This window comes from Sturnira hondurensis, unplaced genomic scaffold (assembly GCF_014824575.4).
Source record: "Sturnira hondurensis isolate 20B ecotype Veracruz unplaced genomic scaffold, ASM1482457v3 Scaffold0022766, whole genome shotgun sequence".
Taxonomy (NCBI): Eukaryota; Metazoa; Chordata; class Mammalia; order Chiroptera; family Phyllostomidae; genus Sturnira; species Sturnira hondurensis.
The window spans coordinates 55704-79935 of NW_028095397.1; the positions used below are offsets into that span (position 1 = coordinate 55704).

At 44.7% G+C, this 24232-nt stretch overlaps 1 protein-coding gene and 1 pseudogene across 1 annotated transcript; one reads left to right on the top strand and one right to left on the bottom strand.

Moving 5' to 3' along the window:
- Positions 1-1549: 1549 nt before the first annotated feature.
- On the bottom strand, positions 1550-2905 carry LOC118980006 (glyceraldehyde-3-phosphate dehydrogenase-like; annotated as a pseudogene).
- A 1026-nt stretch (positions 2906-3931) lies between these two features.
- Positions 3932-23589, top strand: FAM241A (family with sequence similarity 241 member A). Its single transcript, XM_037036309.1, has 2 exons — positions 3932-4109; positions 23172-23589. The coding sequence occupies exons 1-2, from the start codon at positions 3972-3974 to the stop codon at positions 23415-23417; spliced, it is 384 nt and encodes a 127-aa protein (XP_036892204.1). The 5' UTR covers positions 3932-3971; the 3' UTR covers positions 23418-23589.
- The last annotated feature ends 643 nt before the right edge of the window (positions 23590-24232 follow it).

A 24232-nucleotide genomic window follows, 5' to 3' on the forward strand; every position in this document is an offset into this window, starting at 1 on the left:
TTTATTTATTTTCAGAGCAAGGGGAGAGCAGAGAAAAAGAGAGGGAGAAAAACATCAGTGTGCAAGAGAAACACTGACCAGTTGCCTCTCACATGCCCCCAAATGGGGACCTGGCCCTCAACCCAGGCATGTGCCACAACAGGGCATCACACTCACAGCATTTCAATTCTCAGGCCGGTGCTCAACCACAGAGCCACAACAGCCCCACCAGCCCCACTTTCTTCTCCTGGTTTTAATTCAGACCACACCACCCATCACTCACAAGGAACCCCATATGTCAACATCAACCTCTCTGGTTGGAATATCAGTGAGAACTTGAACAGATAGAGGCCAGCACTGAGAAGGAGCCTCGAATGTGAGAAACTGAACAAAATATAGCCTTTAGTTAATAACTATGTATCAATATTTGTTTATTAATTTTAACAATTCTGTACAAAAACAGAGAGAAAAATAGGACTCAAATAAGAAAAACCTATTGCATCAAACTGAAAACCTTGAGAAATGGGTGATTTCTTAGTAAAAATACACTTAAATAAGATGGTCCACATTCTCTTCGTTTTCTATGTTCTCCCCGTTTTCATTTGCTTCGTTGTCTGCTCTCTCCATTCTCTCCCCTTCTCTCTGCTTTCCTCTCATTCTGTTTTCTGCATTCTCCCCATCCCTGTTCTCTCCATTTTCTGCGTCCACACCATCCTCTCCACGTTCTCTCCAGTCTCTTCTCATTCCCTCCCTTCCCTGCGTTCTGTCGCGCCCTCTTCATCCTTTTCATTTTCTCGTCCTGTTTTCTTCTGCTTCTCTTCGTTTTCTGCATCTTCCATGTTCTCTCCTCATTTTCTCCATTTTCTCCATTCTCTCCATTCTCTTCTGGTTCTCTCCATTTTCTGTGTTCTCTCTGTTTTCTCCTTGTTCTATTTTCTGCATTCTCTGCATCTCCTTTCATTTTTTTGTTGTTGTTTTCTACATTCGCTCCATTCTTTCCTTAATTTTTTTTGTTTTGTGCATTTTCTTCATTCTCTCTTCCTTGTCTTTGTTTTCTGCATTCTATGTGCCATCATTTATAATTCTAAACTATTTTAAATATAGATATAGCCACTTTTTATAAGAAAAACTATTAAGGGCCAAAGCAAAACTTCAAGGATGAGAATGCTGACATTAGAGGAAAGCAATGAGGCAAATGAGAAAATGTTTTCAGATTCCCACTGTAACATTAGTTTCTGAAATGTTTATATATATATAAAATCACTTTCCTCTGGGTGTAAAAGGGCTTATAAGAAAGGAAATAAACTAGAACTTTTTCTTTCTAATTTGTAATAGCAAAAGGCATATTTTCTAGTTTCTATTTGCCTGACTACGAAAAACAGAAAACAGTTGTTCAAAACAGTCTTAAAGTTTCCCCATTTTAATTCCCTGTCTGTGCCTGAGGATATTTTAATAGAAGATCAAAAAATTTGGGGGGTGCTGGGTGGAATGAACTTGATTGATGGTGTGTGATCAGGTCGGGCTTTCGAGGTCTCGCCCCTTGCTGGGGGATCTGGAAGGGAACCAGTGGTCAGGAGAGTCTTGAGGCTGATTTGGGGCAAGGACTCCCCAGTACCTTGGGGACTCTCTTCCTCTTCCCAGGATTTCCCAGGTATTGGTGGTCCACGGGGCTCCTACTCCTGGGGGCCATGTGGATCCTAAGCCCCACCACCCTGCTGCTATAGCCAAGTTCATCGTCATGATAGGAAATGAGCTTGACAGAGGGGTCATTAAGGGCAGTGCCAGCCCAGCATCAAAAGCGCAGGAGTGGGTGTCACCACCAAAGTCACAGGAGACCACCTGGCCCTCAGTACGGCCCAGCTTGCCCTGGAGGGGGCCCTTCAACACCTGCTTCACCACCTGCTTGATGTCATCATATTTGGTATCTTTCCCCAGGTGGCAGGTCAGATCCACAACCAACACATTGGAAGTGGGGACACAGAAGGCCATGCCAGTGAGCTACCCGTGCAACTCAGGGGTGACGTTGGCAGCTCTAGTAGAGGTGGGATGATGTTCTGGGTGGCACCTAGGCCACCAACCAACTTCTCAGATGTGGGCCCACGGTCATCTTGGTGGCAGTGGTGCCTCCTTGCTGCCCAAGTTGTCATGGTGACCTTGGGCAGGTGGTGCGGGAGGCACTGCCGACAGTCTTGTTGCCATTCTCGCCATGGTTCACACCCACCACACGCGGGGGCGTCCAAGGAGGGGGTGGAGAGGATGACCCCCTTGGCTCCACCCTTAAGTGAGCCCCAGCCTTCCCCCAGGGAGTGAAAACACCAGTGGGTTCCACAGCACATCCAGCACCGGCATCACCTTGTTTGTGGTGGTGGGGCCTTGCTCCTGGGAGATGCAGGTGGGCTTTCCAATGATGACAACCTTCCCGTTCTCAGCCTGGACTGAGCCTTCGAACGTGCCATAAGTGCACTCAGACTGGAACACGCGGACCATGTCGCTGAGGCCAATGAAGGGGTCATTGATGTTGACAGTATCCACTTTGCCAGAGTTAAAGCAGCCCTGGTGACCAGACGCCCGATAAAGCCCAATCTGCTTCCTCCGCCCGCAGCATCCGGTCTCCGCGGCGTGGCTGGGCATGGTACAGGGGGACGCGGCGGTCTGTCCCACGAGAGGGGCTGGGAGCCAAGACCTCGGAGGACTGCTCCTCTTCTCCATAGACAGGCACACAGTTACTTTCCACTGGTAAAGAGCCGGGCGCTTTATCTCATTTCTTGTTCTCAGAGTACAGATAAGAGATACAGAAAATTTAACATTTTATTTAAGTGCCCCTCAACCTCCCTGTAGGGCAGGGCAGTCCGAAGTGAGTTTTCGAACACCGAAAAGACATTAGCTCAGTTCTTGTACTGTCTGCCTGGAGACAGGTCACAGACATCGCAGGTTAAGGGCTCCGGTCCACCAGACTGCTGCCTGCCCCCGACACTTCAGATGCCTGTCACAAGGCTAGGTTGTTACCTGTGCTTCTGACTGGCTATAAACTGGAGGCTCCACAACCCCCCCACCCAGGTTCCAATGCAATTTTCCACAACAGCTCGCAGAACTCGGAGAAACACTTACTTACGTTTACCAGTCGCTTATGAAGGACACAGGTGGCGGACAGATTGGACCAGGTGATACCTCTCCTCTCACACTCGGGTGCTTCACCACCCCAGAAGCTCTGAATCCTTGGGGTTTTGTGAAGGATTCCTTACCTAGGTGTGATTGATTGACACACTGACCACTGGTGATGGGTTCAACTTCCAGCCCCCGGGCCCTCCAAGAGAGCAGGGAGGTGGGATGTGGGAGTGGAAGTTCAAGCCCTCTGATCCCCGGGCTCGCTCCATCCCATCAGCCCCAACCTCAGGTGGGTCCAAACGTCCTTCTCAGAGAGACCTTGGTCACTTTTAACACTTGGAAAATTCCAAGAGGTTCAGCAGCTCTGAGCCAGGAATATAGGATGAAGACCAACTATATATATTTATATATTTTATTATAAAATCACACTCTCACAGGTGGTAAGAACATGAATTATAAACTACATGTGTCCTCCTTAACAGACACCGACAGAGACACCCCCCACCCCCATCTACAGAAACGGGCAGAAAGGCAGCTTCACGACCACGCCGGACAACCCACAGACAGTCGGGTAGCGCCGGGCAGGGCGACTGAGCACGTAGCTGAGACTCCAGAGCCGCAGACAAAGGAACAAAAGAGGAGGAGAGCCTCTTCCCGGCAAGGTTGGAACGCTGACCGGTGGCCAGCAGCACCCCCGCACGCGCCAGGGCCAGGTAACCTCCGAGGGGCCACACTGGACAGCGACTCTGGGTGCAGGTGTCCGTCACTCGCACCGGGTAGCACACACAGACAGGCCGCCAAGCCCGCCCCGCGGCCCCGCCCCAGGTGCGCCCTCCCCGAGGCCGCGAGGCGGGGCGGCGGAGCTCTGGGCGGCCCTCGGCGGCGCAATGTGTTCAGCCCGGGAGCTGAAAGGCGGCGGGGCGCGCGGCGAAAACTGGGACCCGCTGGCGGAGCGGGCACCGGCGGGGGCCGAGCGGGGCCCCGGGGCGAGCCCGAGGCGGCGGCCACCAGAGCAGCGCCAGCAGGTGCTTAGGGCCAGGGGCGCGGCGGGGCGGGGGCGCGCGGGGCCGGCGAGGGCGCGCGAGTTGCGGTCGCCGTCTGGGGGGCTTCGGCGCACGTGGCTCCGCGCGCAGCCCTCCCGCACCGACAGGTGCTCGGGGCCGCAGGTGAGCGACGAGCTAGAGGCCTGTGTCCCAGCGGGCGTCTAACACGGACTCCCCGCGGCGCGTTCTGCGCAGGAACGCGCAGGACACCTCAGTTTCTTTGTAAAAGTGAAAAAAACAAAGCAGTTGCTTTCAGTTCGCGGGGAGGTGGAGGAACGTGCGAGGCCCGCGCGGGCCCGGGGAAAGCGGGGTCCGGAGTTTGTGAAATGACGAGTTTGCTCTCACTAAATGCAGTGCGATGCCTCCGGGATTGGGCAGGACATTTAATAAAAGGAATGGGAAGGTTGCTGGGGTACCTTCCCCTCGGAGGCGCGAGGAGGGGGCCCCACAGACCCCTCCCCGTCCCGCCCCCAGCTCAGCGCGGGGAGCCAGGACCCTCAGCTCGCTCCGCGGCGTCCGAGGGCGCACGGTCCACCGACGCGCGTGCCTCCTCTCAGCGCCTTCTCGTCACACTTCACAAAGTCCTGTGTCGTCATGACAGGCATGGACAGCTGAAGTGTAACTTTTACTTTCGACATTTGATGTAGGAAACTAAGAGCCGTATGTGGCCCGCAAGAATTGCGCCTTTGTGTCGGGCTCACTCACTACGTGGGCTGTAGATTTTCGCCCTGTGACAACGAAGGGGTCGCTGGGAGGTGGCAGATCCCTGATTCTCTTCCTGCTGGTTTTCCCAGTTACCTGCACAGTGAGTCGGTGGTAAAGAGTTTAGTTCCTCTCACTGTAGTTGTTCAACTGGAAAAGCGAAGGGAAAAGGCAACAGCAACCCACAGGGCGACGGGTGTGCGGGCCATTTGAGGTTCCCGAGGTAAATTTTCAAATACTTCTTAGGCAGCATGTAAAATGCCTCGTTTAAGCTTCTGTGGATTTTGCATCATCAGTAGCTCTGGCCTTATTAAAGTTGCTTATGGTACAAAGAAAAGGGATGAAAGAAATAAAAATAATAATAATAAGGAAACCTATATCCTAGGAAACATCACTCTGCATATCTGCTTCTTTCATTGCATGTCATGGAAATTCATATTCCTGGACTCCTGTGAAAATGTTATTGTCATTGCATTTATTTATGTCATCTAAGCTTACACACACAATTATTGAAAATGATACCTAAGATATGTGTTTCCTCCTATATTAGCACTAAGGAAAAACTTCTTATAAGAAGTGCCCCCAAAGAAAAACAAAAGCTCGCTGCAACCACACCCCGGACGTCAGAGGCACACTTCTGTGGGCAGTCTGGCAGCTTCACGCGGGCTCTCCTCTTCCCGGTTCTGCAAGTGAAACTGAAAATCGTAATGCACTGCCTCGCAATGATTTTAGAGATAACTACAGATATAAAGATATTCGAGATAGAAGTAAATGAAATTGCAGTTATAAGACATAGCCTAAGAGGTTGTTTTATTGAGTTTTTCTTAAGGGGATGTGTGTTTGTTTTGTTGTTTTAAGGACACACAGACTCCAAATTACAAATGGAATAATTTTGAAAACTTGGTTTGTTAACTGGATATTTAGAACTGAAACTGAATTTTTCTTTTTAAAAATTTTTATTTATTTTAATTGTTGTTTGAGTACAATTTTCTGACTTTTACTCCCTTCCCAGCCCACCCCACCTCCCTCCTGTTTCCACCCCCCCTTGTTATTGTCCATGTGTCCTTCATACTTGTTCCTGCAAACCCTTCCCCTTTCCCCTGAAATTTCCTCCCCTCTCCCCTCTGGTCACTATCAGCCTGTTCTCTATTTCAGTGTCTTTGGTTATATTTGGCTTATTTGTTTGATTTGTTGATTAGGTTCCTGTTAAAGGTGAGATCACATGGTATTTGTCTTTCACCACCTGGCTTATTTCGCTCAGCACAATACTTTCCAGTTCCATCCATGCTGTTGCACAGAGTAGGAGCTCCTTGTTTCTTTCTGCTGCCTAGAATTCTATTGTGTAGATGTACCATAGTTTTTGGATCCATTCATTTACTGATGGGCACCTAGGTTGCTTCCAACACTTGGCTATTGTAAATTGTGCTGCTATGAACAGTGGGGTGCATAGTGAAACTGCATTTTTCAATAGAAAGCCTAATATAAATGAAAAAAGAACGAACATGAACTAGCTGGAGATGAGGCAGAGGCCACATCAGTCCCAGACCCGAAGGGAGAACCCGAGGCTCCTTCAAATGTGGCAGCTCCAGCCGGTGCTGCTGTTCTGCGTTCATCCCTTTGCAGTTATTTCCTTTGCAGAGCTTTGCCTCACCCGATAATTTTATGGGGCAGGTTTCCTCCCTAGACCACAGGCTCCTCCACACACTTCCTCTCCTTCATGGACATTTCTTTCCACTCCTGTCTGAAAGGCTCGTGCTGGTCCACTCCTGGTCCTGAAGGCTCTTGCCTCATCTTTGACTATACAAACCTGTTTTTGGCTCATTGCTATTATGATACCAGATCAAAATGCACCTGAACTTTGGAATTCATTTTAAGTAATATTGAAATACTGGTATTAATGCAGTTGTTTCTTTAACAACTGAGATACTGTCGGTGTCTGGTTTGCTGGCCCCATGGAAGCATCTAGGTCTGCAATTTGTCTTTAGAGGGTCCTCTGTCCTCTGGCTGATTCTTTCCAGGTGGGATGATTGACAGAGGAGTCCTAGCCAAATCTCCCTTCCCCTGGGAAGGGACCTGGAGGAATGGCTCAAGTCCTTTGGGTGGAGGAACTGTGTCAAGTTGGTGAAGGGAGTCTGACCTCTAGGAGAGACAAGCCACCCAAGGAGCTGCAATGACAGGCACAGTCCTCTTGTGCCTGTGGGTGTCTGGTGCTTAAGTGATGATCCGTCCTGCCCATGACTGTGGATGCCAGGTGGCTTTGTGCAGGAGTGTCTGCCCGCTCACAGCTGGGGGCTGACCAGCTGCGGCCCCCTCTCTCACGTGTCTTCCACACGTGTGGCATGCGTTCTGGTGCCGGAGTCCACAGGCTGGAGAGCCTGAGATGGCCCTGCTTACCTGGAGCTGGGAAAGGCCCCGTCTACCTTAGGTTGACTTTAGAATCATCATTTTCAGCTTTAAGCCCTTTCTTTATGATTATAAAAGTAACATGTGCTTTGAAAAATGTAAAATATAGATAGATCCAAGGAAAAAACAAAAGCATTTGGAATCTCACTTCAAGTCATATTTTTTATAAAATATCAAACTTTCAGTAATAGCATATTCACATACCTCTCTGTAGGCATGTATATGCACATAATATATTTTAACATATTTTAATGTAATGTTTGCATTTGGTATCTTGTTTTATCTACTTTTCACATGGTATCATTCTTCCAAGTTATCAAAAATTCAGTTAAAATTATTTTTAGGGCTGCCTAATTGTCCATTCCCCCAAATGACACATTTGAGTTGCCTTAACTTTGCTTTTATAAATAGTGCTCTAACGAAAATCTTTGCTTGTAAATCCTCAAGCTTCACCTTGGAATTGATTCCTAGAAGTGGAACTAGGTCAGTGAGTCACTCTGAAATCTGAAACATCTTAAAGACTTGCATCCAAGAAAGGGTGCACCACTGTACCTTCTGTGGTGGGAGCCAAGGGCAGCCGTGGGCAGTGCGATCACAGATTAATCTCTGCCAATTTAGTGGCCACAACTGCCTTGTAGTAGGATGTTGCTGAAGACGGTTACTAACCCATTCAGACACATATTGAACCTTTGTATTTCTTTTCAAGTCATGTTCTTTGACCATTTTTTCTGACACCGCTGTATTTATCCATTATTTCACATATTTGCCTGCTTGCTATTCACTTTATAATTTTGCTTTTGATTTTCTTAAATTAGAAATGCTTTACATTTTTATTAGCCAGAGGGTGTTTGGCAATTTCATTCACATGCACACACACACACACACACACTCGTTTAGAACAGTCTTTCTAATCCTGCAATCAGTCAAATCCCCACCAATAGTGTCTTGTGTGTGTGTGTGTGTGTGTGTGTGTGTTTATGGTTTTCTTTTTTCACTCTGTGTATCTAATCTCTTTTGAATGACTCCATGGGTAATGTGAGGTGTGAGGCTAATCTTTTCTTTCCCTAGTCACTGAATAATCCAGTTTCTGCCCAGCTTTAAGACTGTTATTAAACTTTTATATTGCTGTGGGAATTGTGAAACAGGCTTTCTTTCCATATTGTGTTTTTGCTGCTGGTTTCTAGCTATTGAGTCTTATGTATGTAGTTTTTAACCAGCTACTTTTCTGAACTCTTTTATTAATTCTAATACTAATAAATACCAGTATCTCTTAGATTTGTTTATTTTACATCTTCCAGGTATGTGATCATCCACTCTATGTAGAAGGTTGGTTTTTCTTCCTTTCGAATGGTAATACTGCCTTTCTGTTTCTTGCCTCTGCCGTACCTGGAACTTTCAGACCAATGCTGGCCCCTAGATATTTAAGTAAATACATGGAGGAACTTCTGCAAACAGCACTTACTAAAATATCTTCCACAAGATTATCTTTTTTAAAAAAGTGGCAGTGCAGGGAGGTCTTGTGCCCTCTGTTTGACCACGCATCAGGCATGTGATTAACAGGGTAGAGTCTGGGTTCAGAATGCCTAGGTTTGACTCCCAACTCTGCCGCATAGTAACTGTAACTTCAGCTTCTCGGGCTTCGCTTTCTCCATCTGCATAAAGGGAAGAGTGGCCGTGGTGGCCCCCCAAGGCTTGGGGGGGCGGTTATGAGTTCCTGCCACGTGTACGGTGCTTGCAGCAAACCCCGGCACGTGGTTGGTGTGTGTTTTCTTTTGGACCTGATTTCCAAGCAGGACCCTGAAAAGACATGCGAAGCCATGTTGTTTCTGGGTTTCCCAGACTCTGCAGTTAAAAAGTCACCCCGGGAGGAAAGTGGACTCGAAAGTGCCCCTCAGCATTACGTACACATGTGTCGTCTCTTGTTAACCGGTCTGGCTTAAGGCCTAAGGCTTCCCGTCTCAGACAACTGATGCGGACGCTGCCCACTGGCCTCACTTGGAGTGGGCCGGGCACAGAGAATAAGTCAGCTCACAGCACTCCCCACACCGCTCTTCCATGTCGAATCAGTGATGATACATAACATACAAGACAGTGATTTCCCTGTTTTCCCTAGATGTTATACTTGAATTCCTGTAAGGCGTGAGAAGCCAACACTTGTCCCCGGCAAAGCGGCTTGCTGGAGGTCCCACACGCAGCTCCTGCAGCTCCTTCGGGAGCAGACCAGAGCCGGCATGCTTGTGTACACAGAGAGCCCTCCCGCAGGGCCTCCCTCGGGTCGCGGAGTTCTCACCCACTTCCTGTCATGTCTTCTCAAAGTGGTTACAAGCCTCACGCCAGCAAGTGCTGTGAGTCTAGACGAATTCAGGCATAAACCTCATCTCATCCTATTTACCCACCCGTTGCTAGGGTCACCCAAGGAAGGATGTTTGCACGTCACAGGCATCCTTCGGTCTCTTTAAAGCATTATTCACAGCGGAGTCTCTGAATCATTCCTCTCAACTAACCACATACTAGAAACATATTTCAGTACAGGTAATTTTCAGATCTCCACACAATAAATATTATTGACTTACTGAATAAATGATTGCAACTTCCTGATCATTTCTCTAAAAAGACAGTCACTCCCGAACTGCAGTTGTGTTGCTTTCTGTAGCTCTTCAGGTCCTTCTTCTGTGGCTGTGGGTCAGGGATCCACAGGGGGGTCAGGAAGGCCCCCCACCCCCGCCCCGCCTCTGTGCCACATACTCCGAATTTCCTGTTCGGGAGAAGTGGCCAAGCAACTGCCCAGGGAGCACCAGGCACCAGCCGTGCCCTTCGAGGCCAGTGGAGAAACTGTATCTCCAGTCACGGCTCTGCCAGGCTCGGCCTCGCCATCTTCGGTTTTGTCTTCTCTGCGCTGCAGGCGCCCTGCTCACACACCTCGAGTCCCCCCGACTCATGTTTCAGCTCATGAACAGGGTTGTCTATTCACGTGTGTGTACTCCACGGGTGAGTGTCTTATCACGTGTGTGATAAGACAAGCAAAGAGTAGTTTTATTAGAGCAAAGAAATGGAGTTTCTCATTTCAATTTGAATTTTCTAATTTCTTAATTGAAAAGGTGCTTGCTATCTCCCAGTCTAATTTTTCCAGTACCTAGTGTTTTCTTCCACGCTGCCGCATTCGCAGCTGTGCCTTCTCTTGGCAAAGGGAGGGGAACCACTGCCTGTGCTGTCCTGCTGTGCTTTCTCATGGGGACGGCTCTGTGGCAGCTCCACCCGGGAGAGGCTCGGCCCCGGTGGTTGAAGTTTATGGAGAAGGAAGGATGAAGTTGTTATTAATGTTTAACCTCTGAACACAGTGGTAAGAAATTTCTATTTGCAGTTTTCCCATATTCCCTTTGATACTATTTTTTCTAACATCTGTTTCAGATTTTTTTATTATTTTATTTTTATTCCCTCTTCCCACTAATTTTTAAAAACTGGTTTTATTTTCATCTTGTTAATCAGAATTTTACTTGGACTTATGCAGACTATCTTCAGAAGCAAGGAATGTAATTTTGGTTTCCAGTGACCAGCAAAGGTCATGGGTCTGGTTGGATTCGGAACCCGTACTCTCCGGTTCTCAGAGGCCATCGCATGGAGCAGAAGCTCTTGTTGCTGCCATGGCTGAGAATTGAGAAGGGAAGTCATTTTTGAGGGCAAATGTTTGATTGTGGCAATTTACAATGGTGGTTAGAACTAAAATGATACAAATTTTAGTATTTTTCAGTTTATAATAATTTCAAAGTCTAATTCAAGAACTAGCTGATATTCTCATTGATTTTTATCTATCTCCTTGAAAATAGTTTTTATTTGTTCAAAGTAGTTTAAAGGGAGTTCACTGTAAAAGGGTGCTGCAATTTTACACTTAATTGTAAATGATACAAGTTATAAATATAGCAAATACATTATAAATTATATCACCTTTAGTGCTGCAGTTAGGTGAAGCTTCTCATAGTTATTACATTTTTATATTTTAGTAGATTTTTACATTTAACATATATTTTACATCTATGTGAAACATATTTATTTAACATAATGTAGTAAATGTTTGCACTGAACATGTATGGCACATTTTGTAGTGAATGAAGCTGCAGTTCCGTGGAGCACCCAGTGAGCAGGGGACACGCCCAGCCACACTAGTGTGGAAGCAACCCAAATCAAACTGTTAGGGATGCTTTTTAACCCATCCATTCATTCAAGATTAAAAAGACAAACAGTGTGGGTTTTGAGATACAGTGTATGAAATGAGAACACGTCAGTTAGGGTCAGAGGATAAATCAGCCTAGTTTTCCCGGAGGGAACTCTGGTACCAAACCTCCTGAGCAGATGCTCTAACTGTCCCCACGTTGAAGCTGCAGTACAGGGAGGCTAAGCAGCACAGTAAAAGCATCACAGTTAGTACATTGCAGAACTGAGATTCGAACTCACACTGAGAGTCTGAGCTCTCAACCACCCAGCTGGCGTTGGCCGAGATGTACACTCAGTGGGGAGTGAGCAGGGGGCTGTGAGTGGCGTGTCATGGAACTGCAGCTTCTGGATTCTGGGTCACCAGAGGAACTGGAGTTCTCACTGTGGGTCACAGTCAAAATCACTGCCCTAGCCCAGTCAGCTCAATCCTGTCTGCAGCCCCCGCCTGGACTCCCACCCCAGACCTCGTTTTTGCAGAGCTTCCTGTCCTCTCCCCGCCGGTTACCTCTGCAAGATCCCAGCTCGGCCTCCTCTGCAGAAAGACCTCCAGTCTCCCCATCTGCTTCTAAGTGCTGTTTTATTTTTCTCGTAGCTCTCAAAGTAGTTGAAATTACCTTGCCCGTTAACGTGTTTATTCTTCACCACTTCCCACTCGTCCTTCCCGGGCTGGCTCTACAATACAATCTCCATGAGCGCAGAGAGCACATTGCATGGCGAGTGCTTCAGACAACTGTGGCGTCTTTGAGCTCCTAGAAGTCTGAAAAATGTCTGTCCAAAATGACGCCACTGGTAAAAACTCACCTGATATTTTTGCTGAAGCAGTGTGTCTTTCCAGGGAAAATACTGTCACAGAAAGTTCTGTTTTGAAGAGAGAGAACTTTGCTTTTAACAGGAACATACTCTGTTTTCAGAATCTACAGCAAAGAAAATAGTGGCGTTACCAGAGCATTGAGCTGGGGAGCCCCACAATACTTTCAGTCAAGGATCATGTTCCTTGATACCCTGCATCCAAAAACATCCACAGTACAGTAAAGATAAAGACTAACAAACATAGACTTTGGGAATATTGTGCTATTAATTTATGTATTTGGTCTAAATTTGTAATTTTGTTTTCAATTTTTCTTGAGCTGAACATACGAAAGATAGTAAACAAAATCTAAAACTAATACAGTAAGTTAAAATTCAGATCAGCCATTTAAATAATGGCAAAGATAGAGAATAATTTTCAAAAAGAGCTAAAATTATAGCACTCATTACATATAAACTAAAACACATGTTAAGGATTTTATTTAACTCCTTATTAATGAGGGGACTAGGCAAATGTTACAAACAATTTAAAGGAGAAATTGAAGAAACAAAAATGCATATGGAGAAAGGACATATTGAAGTTAACTTTCGAAGAGGCATGGAACTAACTGGGTTTTTCCCGCGTCAGAATGAGAAAAGACAGTTGAACCTCCACTAGAATGAATGTGTTTGCATCTCTGCAGTTAAAAGTCATTTGCATTGTTATCAGGGTCTGTAACTCACAGACCTGTAAAAGGCTGCACAGTGTTCTAAACAATGCTTAGTTTACCAAACAGACACGTGGTTTCTGTTTTTGTTTTTTTGTTTTTTACTTATTCTTAATTTCCTTAGAGTAATAAAGAAGAAGTTTCTAAACTTTGTAATTTGTGAATGATCTCTCCCTTTATAGTAAGTAACTCATGCTATAAGAAAATGTTAATTCTGCCCTGGCTGGTGTAGCTCAGTGGATTGAGCACGGGCCTGCGAACCAGACAATCATGGTTCGATTCCCAGTCAGGGCACATGCCTGGGTTGCAGGCCAGTTCCCGGCAGGGGCCAGTTCCCAGCAGGGATTGCACGAGAAGCAACCATACATTGATGTTTCTCTTCCTCTCTCCTTCCCTTCCCCTCTAAAGATAAATATTTTTTAAAAAAGAAAATGTTAATTCTATTCCAATCTTATTCCATGGTAACATTGTACACATACGTTCAATGTAAATGTGAAAATGAATGATTTATATGCCTGTGGAAAGCAAGGATTGACTGATACTTGAAGTTCTTTCTGCTGAGCTATATAATGAAAATTCACTTGGTCCTAAGGTAGCTACTGAAAAATGAATTTAAGGAGAATGAGATTGGTGCCCAAAGGATTCCATAGCTATGTATAATCTTCATTTTGCACATAGTCCCCAATTGCTTGTTCAGACCATCCTGGAATAATTTCTCCACATGTCAAATGGTCGTTGGTTTCAGAGACAACTTTAAGAGTTCCACAGGAATATAGAATGACCTTTAATTTAAGATTTTAAATTTAAAGAATGGCAAGAATATAAGACAGAAAACTGCACTTGAACAAGAATTAAAAAAAATAAAGAAAGAATGGCAAGAATGAAGTGATTTCTTCACAGATAGTTAAACAGTTAGCATAACCATCCTTAGTATCAATAAAAATACCCAGTTGTAAAATCCTTAAGAATAAAATATATTAAGAAAAAAATTAAAGAAAACACCAACCTTCTTCCTTCCTTATTCTGTATGTATGCACAGTTTATTCAACAGTAATATAATGAAAAGGGTATAATGAGTCTGTTGTTTCCAGATGACAGTATTTTTCCTGTCATCTGGAAGTTTAAATGATTAACTATTTGGAACTCTGTCTTTGGGCACTCAGTATTTAACCATATTTTAAGAATTCAGTTACTCTAACTTCCTGGCCATTCAATGATACAAAGTATTGATTTGATTGATTTCCTTTGTATCATTGAACTTCAATAGCTTTAGCAACTAATTATAGCCATTGTATTCGAGGCAGTTTTTTGTATTTATTATTTGTTCTTTATTTGACTAGCTAGCATACACTTTCCTGATAGCTTTTCGTTCATTCATTTAAAAAATATACTGTGCTCCTACCACTTTGCAGGCACCGCTCTAGGCACCTGGAATACAAAGCAACGGGCCCACATTTCTCCCCTCGTTCACCTTGCACTGCAGTGGGGAGACACAGACAGTGAAGAAATCAGCAATACTTGAGCAGGTTTGCAGGGCCATGGGAAAAATAAAAGCCAGAAAAGTGGACTGGGAGTGTGGGTGGAAGACAGGGCTGCTCTTTCAGTCCATGGTCGCGAAGGCTCCGGGCAGAGCTCGCAGCGGGGAACCCCTGGGCTGTGGGCCCCTTGGCACTGACTCCGTGGGAAGGGATGGGCCGACCTGCAGGCTCAGTCGCGGTAAGGGCACTCCCCTGTGCGCTGTGTTCCAGAGTCTCAGTTCTTCCTCACCCATCCCCTGGGGGTTCTCTATGTTTTGTTATTATATTTCTCATTTGTTGCTGCTATAAGCAAATTCAAATTCTTTGTGGAAAAATGAGAGGAAAGTGTAAGTTAATTATAGACCTCAGGGAGCAATTTTTGTTTTAAAGGTACATATCTTAAGGAGTGTCATCATTTAATCACACCTGATAATGAATTTGTTTAAATATTTGCCTTTTAAAAAATACCTGCTTCCATCTCTCCACAGTAAGGGGCTCAGAGGTGTGCGCGCGGTTGCTCAGGAAGGGCTCCCCTTTCACGGTCAAAGTCGCGCGCGTCCAGACCCTGGCAGCTCTTCGGCTGTGGGCGCAGCGGCTGACCCTAGGGTCTAGCAGTGCCTGCCTCATGGAATTTCTGCAAGGAGCCAATGCCTGGAATACTTGTGTTTAAGAGGCTTGTTGAACAAATAGCTAATAAGCAAATAATATGGGGGAATTACCTTTAAAAATGGAGAAAATAAAATGAAACCTGTAGGGATTTTTTTCTCTATGAAGAGATTAAAATATTTCACTAAACATTTTCTCTGGGCCAGGGTGATTCGAAAGGTGAGCATCTTCAGGGTACAAAGCACATGCGCATGAACGTGGTGTGAGTGCATGAAAGCTCCCTCAGGAGAGAATCCCGTGGAGTCTCCCACGAGCTCAGAGGGAAGTGAGCCACTGAGGCTGGCAATGAGGACAGAGCAGGTGGCATGTCTAGAGTGATGAACAGATGTCACGCACACCTCTGGTCGTGCCACTCAGGAAGCAGGACCATTTTTAGGGCAGGAGATAAGTAGTTGGGTACAGGGCATGTTGACTCTGAGGTTCCTGGGAGACACCCATGTGGAACTTTTGAATGTGGAGCATCCAAGTCCAGAAACCTGAGGAGGTGCCTGAGCCGGGAAGTGAGGCTGAGAAGGAAACTATGAATCTTGTATAGAGATCCGGGTCATGCTCACCAGGAAGGGTGCAGGCAGCATTGTCTTAATATGCTGATTTGAGAATGTATGTTTCTTTATATATTAAGCAACAGAATGTCAGGCAGTTTGGTTTATTTCATGTCCTCCACAGCACTCACCTTGCTCATGATAGGCACTCAATCATTATTTGTTGAATCGAGGTGAATTGACTGAAGGGTTTGTTTTGTAAGCCAGACTGTTCTGTGATTCAGGGACTGTGAGTTCCTGGAGTTCAGCGATCACAGAAGAGTGTTCTCGGGCAGGACGTGCCAGACACCAAACTGTGGTTTCCTGAGAGTGTGAGCTACTGCGCCGGCAAGTCAGTCATCTGTGCAGGCTTGCCTCAGCCCGCAGAGCGCATCTCGCATCATATGCAGCTACAAACCAGCTGAGCGGAGAGGCCGGCGACTTTGCAACGTAACTACAGATACAGGACAAAGGCAGACGTTGTGGTCATTTTCAGTGGATCACCTAAAATCACCGCAATGAACGTGCTGTGTTACAAAACAATGCCGTTCACACAGATGCGTGGTTTCAGAGGTTCTCCCACGAGAAATGATGTGAACCCACATCCTTTACTGACACAACCAGACCCCTACAGACTCTTCAGTGTCAGGAATAACAGAAGCCTGTTGGGCTTTCTTCCTCATTTAGTCAAAATGGTCGATAGATAACTTATTAGACATATCATTGAATAAGAATTCCGCTGCAGTAGTTATTTCAGAACTCCGAAGAAAAATTAGACAGCTTACTGGCAAAGGGTGCAATGCATAAAACAAGAAAGTGTTGGGGTGAAGAGCACAGCACACAACCGCCAAACGTCGTCATGTGAGTGTTATTTTGACAGCTTTTCAAGAAATGAGTACTGTTAACTTTGAATTGAGACCAAACCCCATTATATAGATTCTAGTTAGAAATTAATCATAAAAAGTTAATTTAAAGGCAACTACACTGTAACAAGTATAATTCATAGATTGCATAGTTCTATTAGACATATCATCTGTTACTCTTTAATTATTCAAATGTAATTTTGAATAATTGAAAATTACAGACTTCTGGCCAAGATGGAGGCATAGGTAGACACACTGTGCCTCCTCACACAACCAAAATTAAGGACAACAAAAATTTAGAAACAAACCAAAAAAATAACCAGAACTAACAGAAAACTAAACCTTATGGAAGTCCGACAACCATTCATGCAGACCCGTAAGAGGGGTGGAGTTAGTGGCCCATGGAGAGGGGTCACAGCAGGAAAAAGTGGTAGTTGGCAGACCCCCGACACAGGGAGGCACCAAGCAATCCCAGTGAGGCACCCAAGGTGGCTGGCTGACCGAGGTCACACATTTGCGCACAGATAAACCAGGCGAAAACAGGCAGCAAGACACACCGCACAACCCAGGGCCCCAGCGCTGGGGAATAAAGCCTAAAAGCACCGATTGAAAACACTCATGGGGGTTGAGGTGCCGGGATAGACTCCCACCCTCACAGGAGAGTTTGTTGGAGAGACCCACAGGGTCCTAGAATGTACACAAGCCCAGCCCACCTACCTGGGAACCAGCACCAGAAGGGCCCAATTTGCTTGTAGGAAGTGGCAGAAGGGACTGAAATCTGAGAGGGAGTGGACCAAGCACCATTGTTCCCTCTCTGACCCCGCGCCCACATATAGCATCACAAACCAGCAACTGGGTTGCCCCGCCCTGGTGAACACCTAAGGCTCTGCCCCTCATAGGTAACAGGCCCGACCAGACCAAAAAAAAAAGGCTCAAACAGAAGAACAGGTCAAAGCCCCAGAGCCAATACATCTAAGTGACCAAGAGACAGCCAACCTATCAGATGCACAGTTCAAAGTACTGATGATCAGGATGCTCACAGAATTTTTTGACTTTGGTCACAAATTAGATGAAAAAATGAAGGCTACACTTAGTGAAATGAAGGAAAATGCAAAGGGTATCAATAGTGATGGGAAGGAAACTGGGACTCAAATCAATGGAGTGGACCAGGAGGAAGAAAGAAACAACCAACCAGAAAAGAATGATGAAACAAGAAATCAAAACCATGAGGAGAGGCTTAGGAACCTCGAGGACATCTTTAAATGTCCCAATATCCAAATTATAGGGGTACCAGTAGGGGAAGAGGAAGAGCAACGAATGGAAATGTTATTTGAACAAATAATAAAGGAGAACTTCCCTAATCTGGCAAAAGAAATAGACTTCCAGGAAATCCAGGAATCTCAGAGAGTCCCAAAGAAGGAACACACCAAGGAGGAACACACCAAACCACATCATAATTAATTACATTATCCAAGATTAAAATGAAGCAGCAAGATAGAATTCTAGAAGCAGCAGGACAGTCACCTACAGAGAAGTTTCCATCAGACTCTCAGCTGATTTCTCAAAAGAGACCTTACAGGCAAGAAGGGGCTGGAAAGAAGTATTCCAAGTCATGAAATCCAAGGACCTACATCTAAGATTGCTCTATCCAGCAAAGCTTTCATTTAGAATGGAAGGGCAGATAAAGCGCTCCTCAGATAAGGTCAAGTTCAAGGAGTTCATCATCACCAAGCTCTTATTATATGAAATATTAAAAGACTTACCTATGAAAAAGAAGATGGAAGATATGAGCAGCGAAAGGACAGCAAACTCACAGTTATTAACAACCACACCTAAAGCAAAAGCAAACAAAAGCAAACTAAGCAAACAACTAGAATAGGAACAGAACCACAGAAAAGGAGATCACATGGAGGGTTAGCAACAGGGGAGGAGGAGAGAGGGAAAAGGTACAGAGAATAAGTAGCATAGATGGTAGGTAGAAAATAGACAGGGGGAGGGCAAGAATAGTATGGGAAATGTAGAAGCTAAAGAACTTATGACACACGGACATGAACTAAAGGGGGGAATGTGGGTGGGAGGGGGTGTACAAAGTAGAGGGGAATGAAGGGGGGAATGGAACAACTGTAATGGTATAATCAATAAAATATGTTAAAAATTTAAAAAAGAAAATTACATTTGTAATTTTCAAATGTAAATATTCAGAGTGTAATTTTCCTATGGGAAGGATTGAACCAGCATAAGCAAGTAGAATTTTCACTTTCACAGAGCCATACTGTACAGTGAGACAAAGATAAACACCACAGAACTATTTATAAATGATTTATTTTTGCTGAATATCAATGTAAGACAAGTGTAACTATTTGAACTGCTCCTAACAACTGATACAGTAAAGCAGATAGTATGTGAATGACTCTGGGATGGCATTGAGGTTGTGAGGAAAGTGGGCCTACAGAGTTCGGAGTGTGAGCTGTAGGCGCCAGGACCTGTGCATCTTCCACCGGCTCCCGGGGGAAGGGGGGCTTGGCTAAATTACACTCTCTCTTCCTCAGTGTCCTGTGTGTTCTGCAGATCAGAGGACTTAACACACTGCCCAGCGCATCATAGACATCCAGCAGATGGTAGGGCTTTTTGCATTAACGAATGTGTGCGACACAGTCCCTTCCCTCGGACCCAGGCATCTGGGTGTCCTGCAGCGTCCATGAAACTGCCACCTTGCTACCTTTAAAGTGGGGCAGAATGTCAGTCCCTTCGCAGACCTTGACAAAGATGAAGAATTGGAATTGTTTCCAACCGCTTGGTTATGAAGGGAAGGGACGTGTCCAGAGCTGGTGGGGGGTGTGGCGTAGAGTGTTTTATTAGGGAAAGATGTAAGCATTTGTAAGTACTGATGACAAGGAGCCAACTGAGAGGGAAAGATTAAATATGTACGAGACACAGGGAACGTGGGAAAGGGGTTGTGCAAGGTAGAGCAGTGTGCGAGCCCAAGCACAGGGAAGAGGAAGTAGACGGAGGACTGCTTCCTCATTCCCTTGTTTGTAACAAAAGAATGCGGGGAGATGGGCCCCAACAGGCAGTGGACTTATTTTGTGTTGTGAAGTTAAGGAAGCTCTTTTCTGACTACTTCCCCTTCCTCTGGGAAGTAGCAGGTTAGGAAATTAGCTGCAGGAAAGGGATAGAGAAAGAGAAGAGCAGGAGGAAGCTTTAGGACTCATTCATTTCAGGAAGTTCAGGATTCCTTCGTTCATTCATTCCTTCATTCAATAAACCTCAAGTCATAGACTACTATGTGTTCCCCAAAACTTCTCTCCCATTTGGTTAGCGTGCATCTCCAGATGCACACCCAACACAGTGACCTTCCCAGTTCTGCTGTCCGCAGGCTGTGTTTTGAGAGTGGCTCTACCGACAGCTGAAGAACCCTCTACCAAAGCTGCAGGGGAAACCGGCACCTTAGTTTTACTCTGTATTCTTTTGTGTTGTGTAAATATTTAGCCATTTGAATTCTTACATAGTTTTAAAAATCTTTATAAAGTTATAGCTAAAAATTTCCACCCGGATGACCCCTATTAATTGTGCTTTTTAAAATTTTGTTAATACATTCTTCATGTTAATTATTGCTAGTAACAATAAAACCAACTTAACGAGGAAGTAGTTGAGCGCCACAGTTAAGAGCACAAGATTTGAAATTAACTAAAAATACTTATTGTAATGAATGAAGATCAAAAAGCATGATGAATGGAAAGTGTTTAACCCAATATCTGCCATATAGTTAAGATTACATTAATAATAGCTATTATTTTTTATCGTCATCACCATCTATAGTCAGAACTCTGGGTTCCAAGTGACAGAAACTCAACTCCTACTAGACTTCACAAAATAGCAATTTATTGGCTCAGGTCATTAAAAAGACCTGAGGCAGATGCACTTGCTGAGTCAAATATTCAGGCTACAGCAACGGTGTCTTTTCTGGGCTTTACTTTGTCTCGGCTTCATTCACAGCACGCTCTCCCCCACCTGCCCAGCAAACCGGTAGGAAAAACGCATTTCCTGTCCAATAGTTGCAGCGAAAGTCTTAGGTGGAGCTCTCATTGGTCTTTCTTGAATTACAGCTCACTCCTTAATTAATCATAAGCCCACGGAGATGCGATGCTCTCATTGTCCAGGCCTGGAGCTGGGCAAGGGGGACATCTTCCACCACAACACATGGAATAAGCATGGGGAGGAGCCAGGTTCCCCAAAGTTAGATCAAGATGCGGCCACCAGAAGGTGGAATAAATATCAGACAGGCAGAACCAACAGATCTCCACGCTGAATGGGAGATAAAACAAACAGGTCACACTGCACCCGGGAAAATGGGTGAAAGTGAACCTTAAACTGTGACCCACTCAGTAGAAGCCTGTGTGGGGGCAGCATAGCTTGTTCTCTTCTTACAGTGAAGGAACAGAGGCACAGCCATACTGATATGCACAGGTTTCTCCACAGGTAAGAAAACATCCCACCTCCACTTCTATGTAATAAAGTGTCATCATGCTTGAAGGAAAATACAACTGAATTTAATTATCATGAGACATGATTCCTAAGGTATTGATTAATGCAGACAGCATGATACAATAAAAATCACAAGACATAAATCATATCACAAATACAGTAAAATAATAGCTACCACACTTTAAGTGATTACTGTGTATGTTCTAAAACCTTTTTACCTGTTTCTTCATTCCATTATCATAACTCTGTGAGGCAGGTATTACTATGGCCTTCACGGGGCCCCCGCGGGGCAGTGGTAAGTTGTGTTCTCTGCATACCTGACCAAGTTCAATCAGAATACACACTGTTTACTTTCAAAGCTTATGGGTTTTTAAAAAGATTTTATTTATTCACTTTTAGAGAGGAGAAGGGAGAGAGATGAGAGAAAGAAAAACACGTGTGTGTGGTTGCCTCTCACATGCCCCCTGCTGGGGACCTGGCCCACAACCCAGGCAGGTGCCCTGACTGGGAACCAAACTGGCAACCCTTTGGTTTACAGGCTGGCACTCAATCCATTGAGCTACACCAGCCAGAGCAAAAGCTTGTGTTTTTTAAATAGGCAGTGGGACTTAACCGTATATTCCTTGTTTCTAAAGTAAGAGACTTTGACTTAATTACCTTCAAGGAAGGGTCTTTCTCTCTAAAAAATCCTATGATTATTTAAGGATTCATTTTTAATTTCTTGTTATTAATTTTGTATGTCTGTAAAGAAGGATTTTGAATAATTTATAACACTCCTTTATTTTTATGTATTTTTTTATCATGGACCAAAGAAAATCACAATTTTGGTGAAACTATTTTTCAAAGTGCATGTCAGAGTCGTGTCGTGTGACCATGAAGGAAACTGGATTTGAGAGAGGTCCTTCCACGGGGACCGCACATACAAACAGTGGAACTGGGCAACGGCAGAAAGTGATTACTCTTAGGGTGGGAAAGACACCAGGATTTCTGTACTGGTTTACTGTTTTATGTGTCAAGTGGGTTTTTTGTTTTCTTTAGTTTTTGACTTACGTTGTTATTGTAGAATACTTCTATAATATTTAAAAAATATTTATTATGAGTCCATGATGGCCCGGCACAGCACAATATACTGAATCCTAGCGTTAAAGTTTGTAAGACTTGGTTCTTGCCTTTAACAACCTTGCCCTTCCTATCAAAACCAGTGACAGGAAATAGAGAATTAATTTTAATATAAAATATTGCTGGAGGCAGGACAATGCTCTTCTCCCCACGGAGATAACCGCCTAACCTAAGAGCTTGTGCGTGTAGCACCTGGCACGGCCAAGGGGATGCCGCAGATGTGATGAGATGGAAGGGTCCTCAGTCGGGCAGATCACCCTGGATCACCCAGGTGGGTTAGACGTCACCACACGGGTCCTTAAGAGTGGAGGGCAGAGGGAAAAGTTACAGACGACGGTCAGCGAGGGTGGGACGGGTCAGCCAAGGAGTGTGGGTGACTCGGCGGCTGGGAAGGCCGGGGAAGTGGGTTCCCTCAGAGCCTCCAGAAAGAGAGGGAGTCCTGCCAACGTGTCTTGTCACTGACAGGACCCTTAGGTGGTGAGGCCGTGTTGGTTTCTACTAAAGGAATCTGGGCTCAAGGCAGGTGTCTGAGGAGCCCTCACAACTTCCTCCTGTTCCCTTGGTTCTTCCGGACAGGTGATTTTTGCATTTTTAAGCTAATTAACTTAACTTCGGCATGGACTGAATACTTAATGTATTTAATACTTTTTCTTATGTGGAAACCTATTTCCAAAGCTTTTAAAGATAAATATGAGTAATTTTCCATCTTGTACCTGCTATGAGCAAGTGGGTGTCAATAAATAATTGCTGATTTGAATTATGACTCAAAAAAGAAATTAGATTTAATAAGTTATAATTACAACTATGTCACCTGCACAGCATAGGTTTTCTTTTGTAACAGTATTAGGGTCTAATAAGGAGAGAGAAACTAAACCAATTATTTTCACAAAGATAATTTAATGTAAACAACTGTCTGTGAAAGATAAAGAACTATGAGATGGACACTATTCTTAAAGACATTTCCTTATTTATCATTTAATGTCTATGTTTCCCTCCCTCCCTCCCTCTCTCCCTCCCTCCCTCCCTCCCTTCCTTCCTGTTTCAGGGGGTAGAAGAATCACATGACCATGCTGGCAATCGCGTTGCAGATGAATACAAGAAGATGGGAACCCTTTTCGGGGAGCTGAACAAGAGCCTCCTCAACATGGGCTTCACAAGGATGTATTTTGGAGAACACGCTGTGGAACCAGTGATAGTCATTTTCTTCTGGGTTCTGCTGTGGTTCCTCGGCCTCCAAGCCTTTGGACTAGTCGCTGTTCTTTGCCTTGTCATTGTTCATATGCAGCAGTAAAGCATGGCCGACTGGGCTGGTGTTCAACACTTGGCAGCCATGTATGTAATTAGTGAAGTTACGTGTTTTACTACACAGAAGCCAAAAAGTTTGCCTTGTTTCAAATCATGTGCTATTTTGTAATTAAACTTATACATGGACGTTGTTTAAAATTAAACTCAACTCTTGGTTACAACATGGTTGAATACACATATTGTAGCTTATTTGAAACTCTTATTTGCTAATGGGATGTGCACCCACTTTTAAACACCCCTATTCCTAGGTCAAATCTTAACTGACACCACCACAGAGTGAGCAAGGAAAATAACAGGGTGTGGTATTCAAATCAGGCAACAGTACACGTCTTGTAAAGCGTCCCAAAAAACACTTTAGAAGAAAAAGGATGGGGAAAAAGCCAAAAATAAGTTTTAGTTGGAGAAATGCTCCCCACCCACCCTCACCAAATAACCCCATATTATCTGGGAAATAATTTAGATCTCTAGTGTCCCTGCTGATTCCTGACCGGGGTGTGGGTGGTGATGACTGTATACCAGGTAAAGATTCTGACGAAAAGCAGGAGAGCTAGCACATCTTCTAAATAATTAGAAGGAATTCTAATTCCTTAAAAGGAATAGATTTATTTTTGCTGGGGAAACTTCCCAAGTTAAACATAACTTTTTGTGGGACTTGAATGACTTCAGTATATCATTTGAAGTTCTAGAAAATTTTGGTGCTGTTTACTTTTTGTGAATTGTTAAAGCCTCAGAAGCCAGGACCATAGCTGACCGAAACATTTTTCAGTGTCTGTTTTTTGTAGCAATGATTCTATTTTTTGT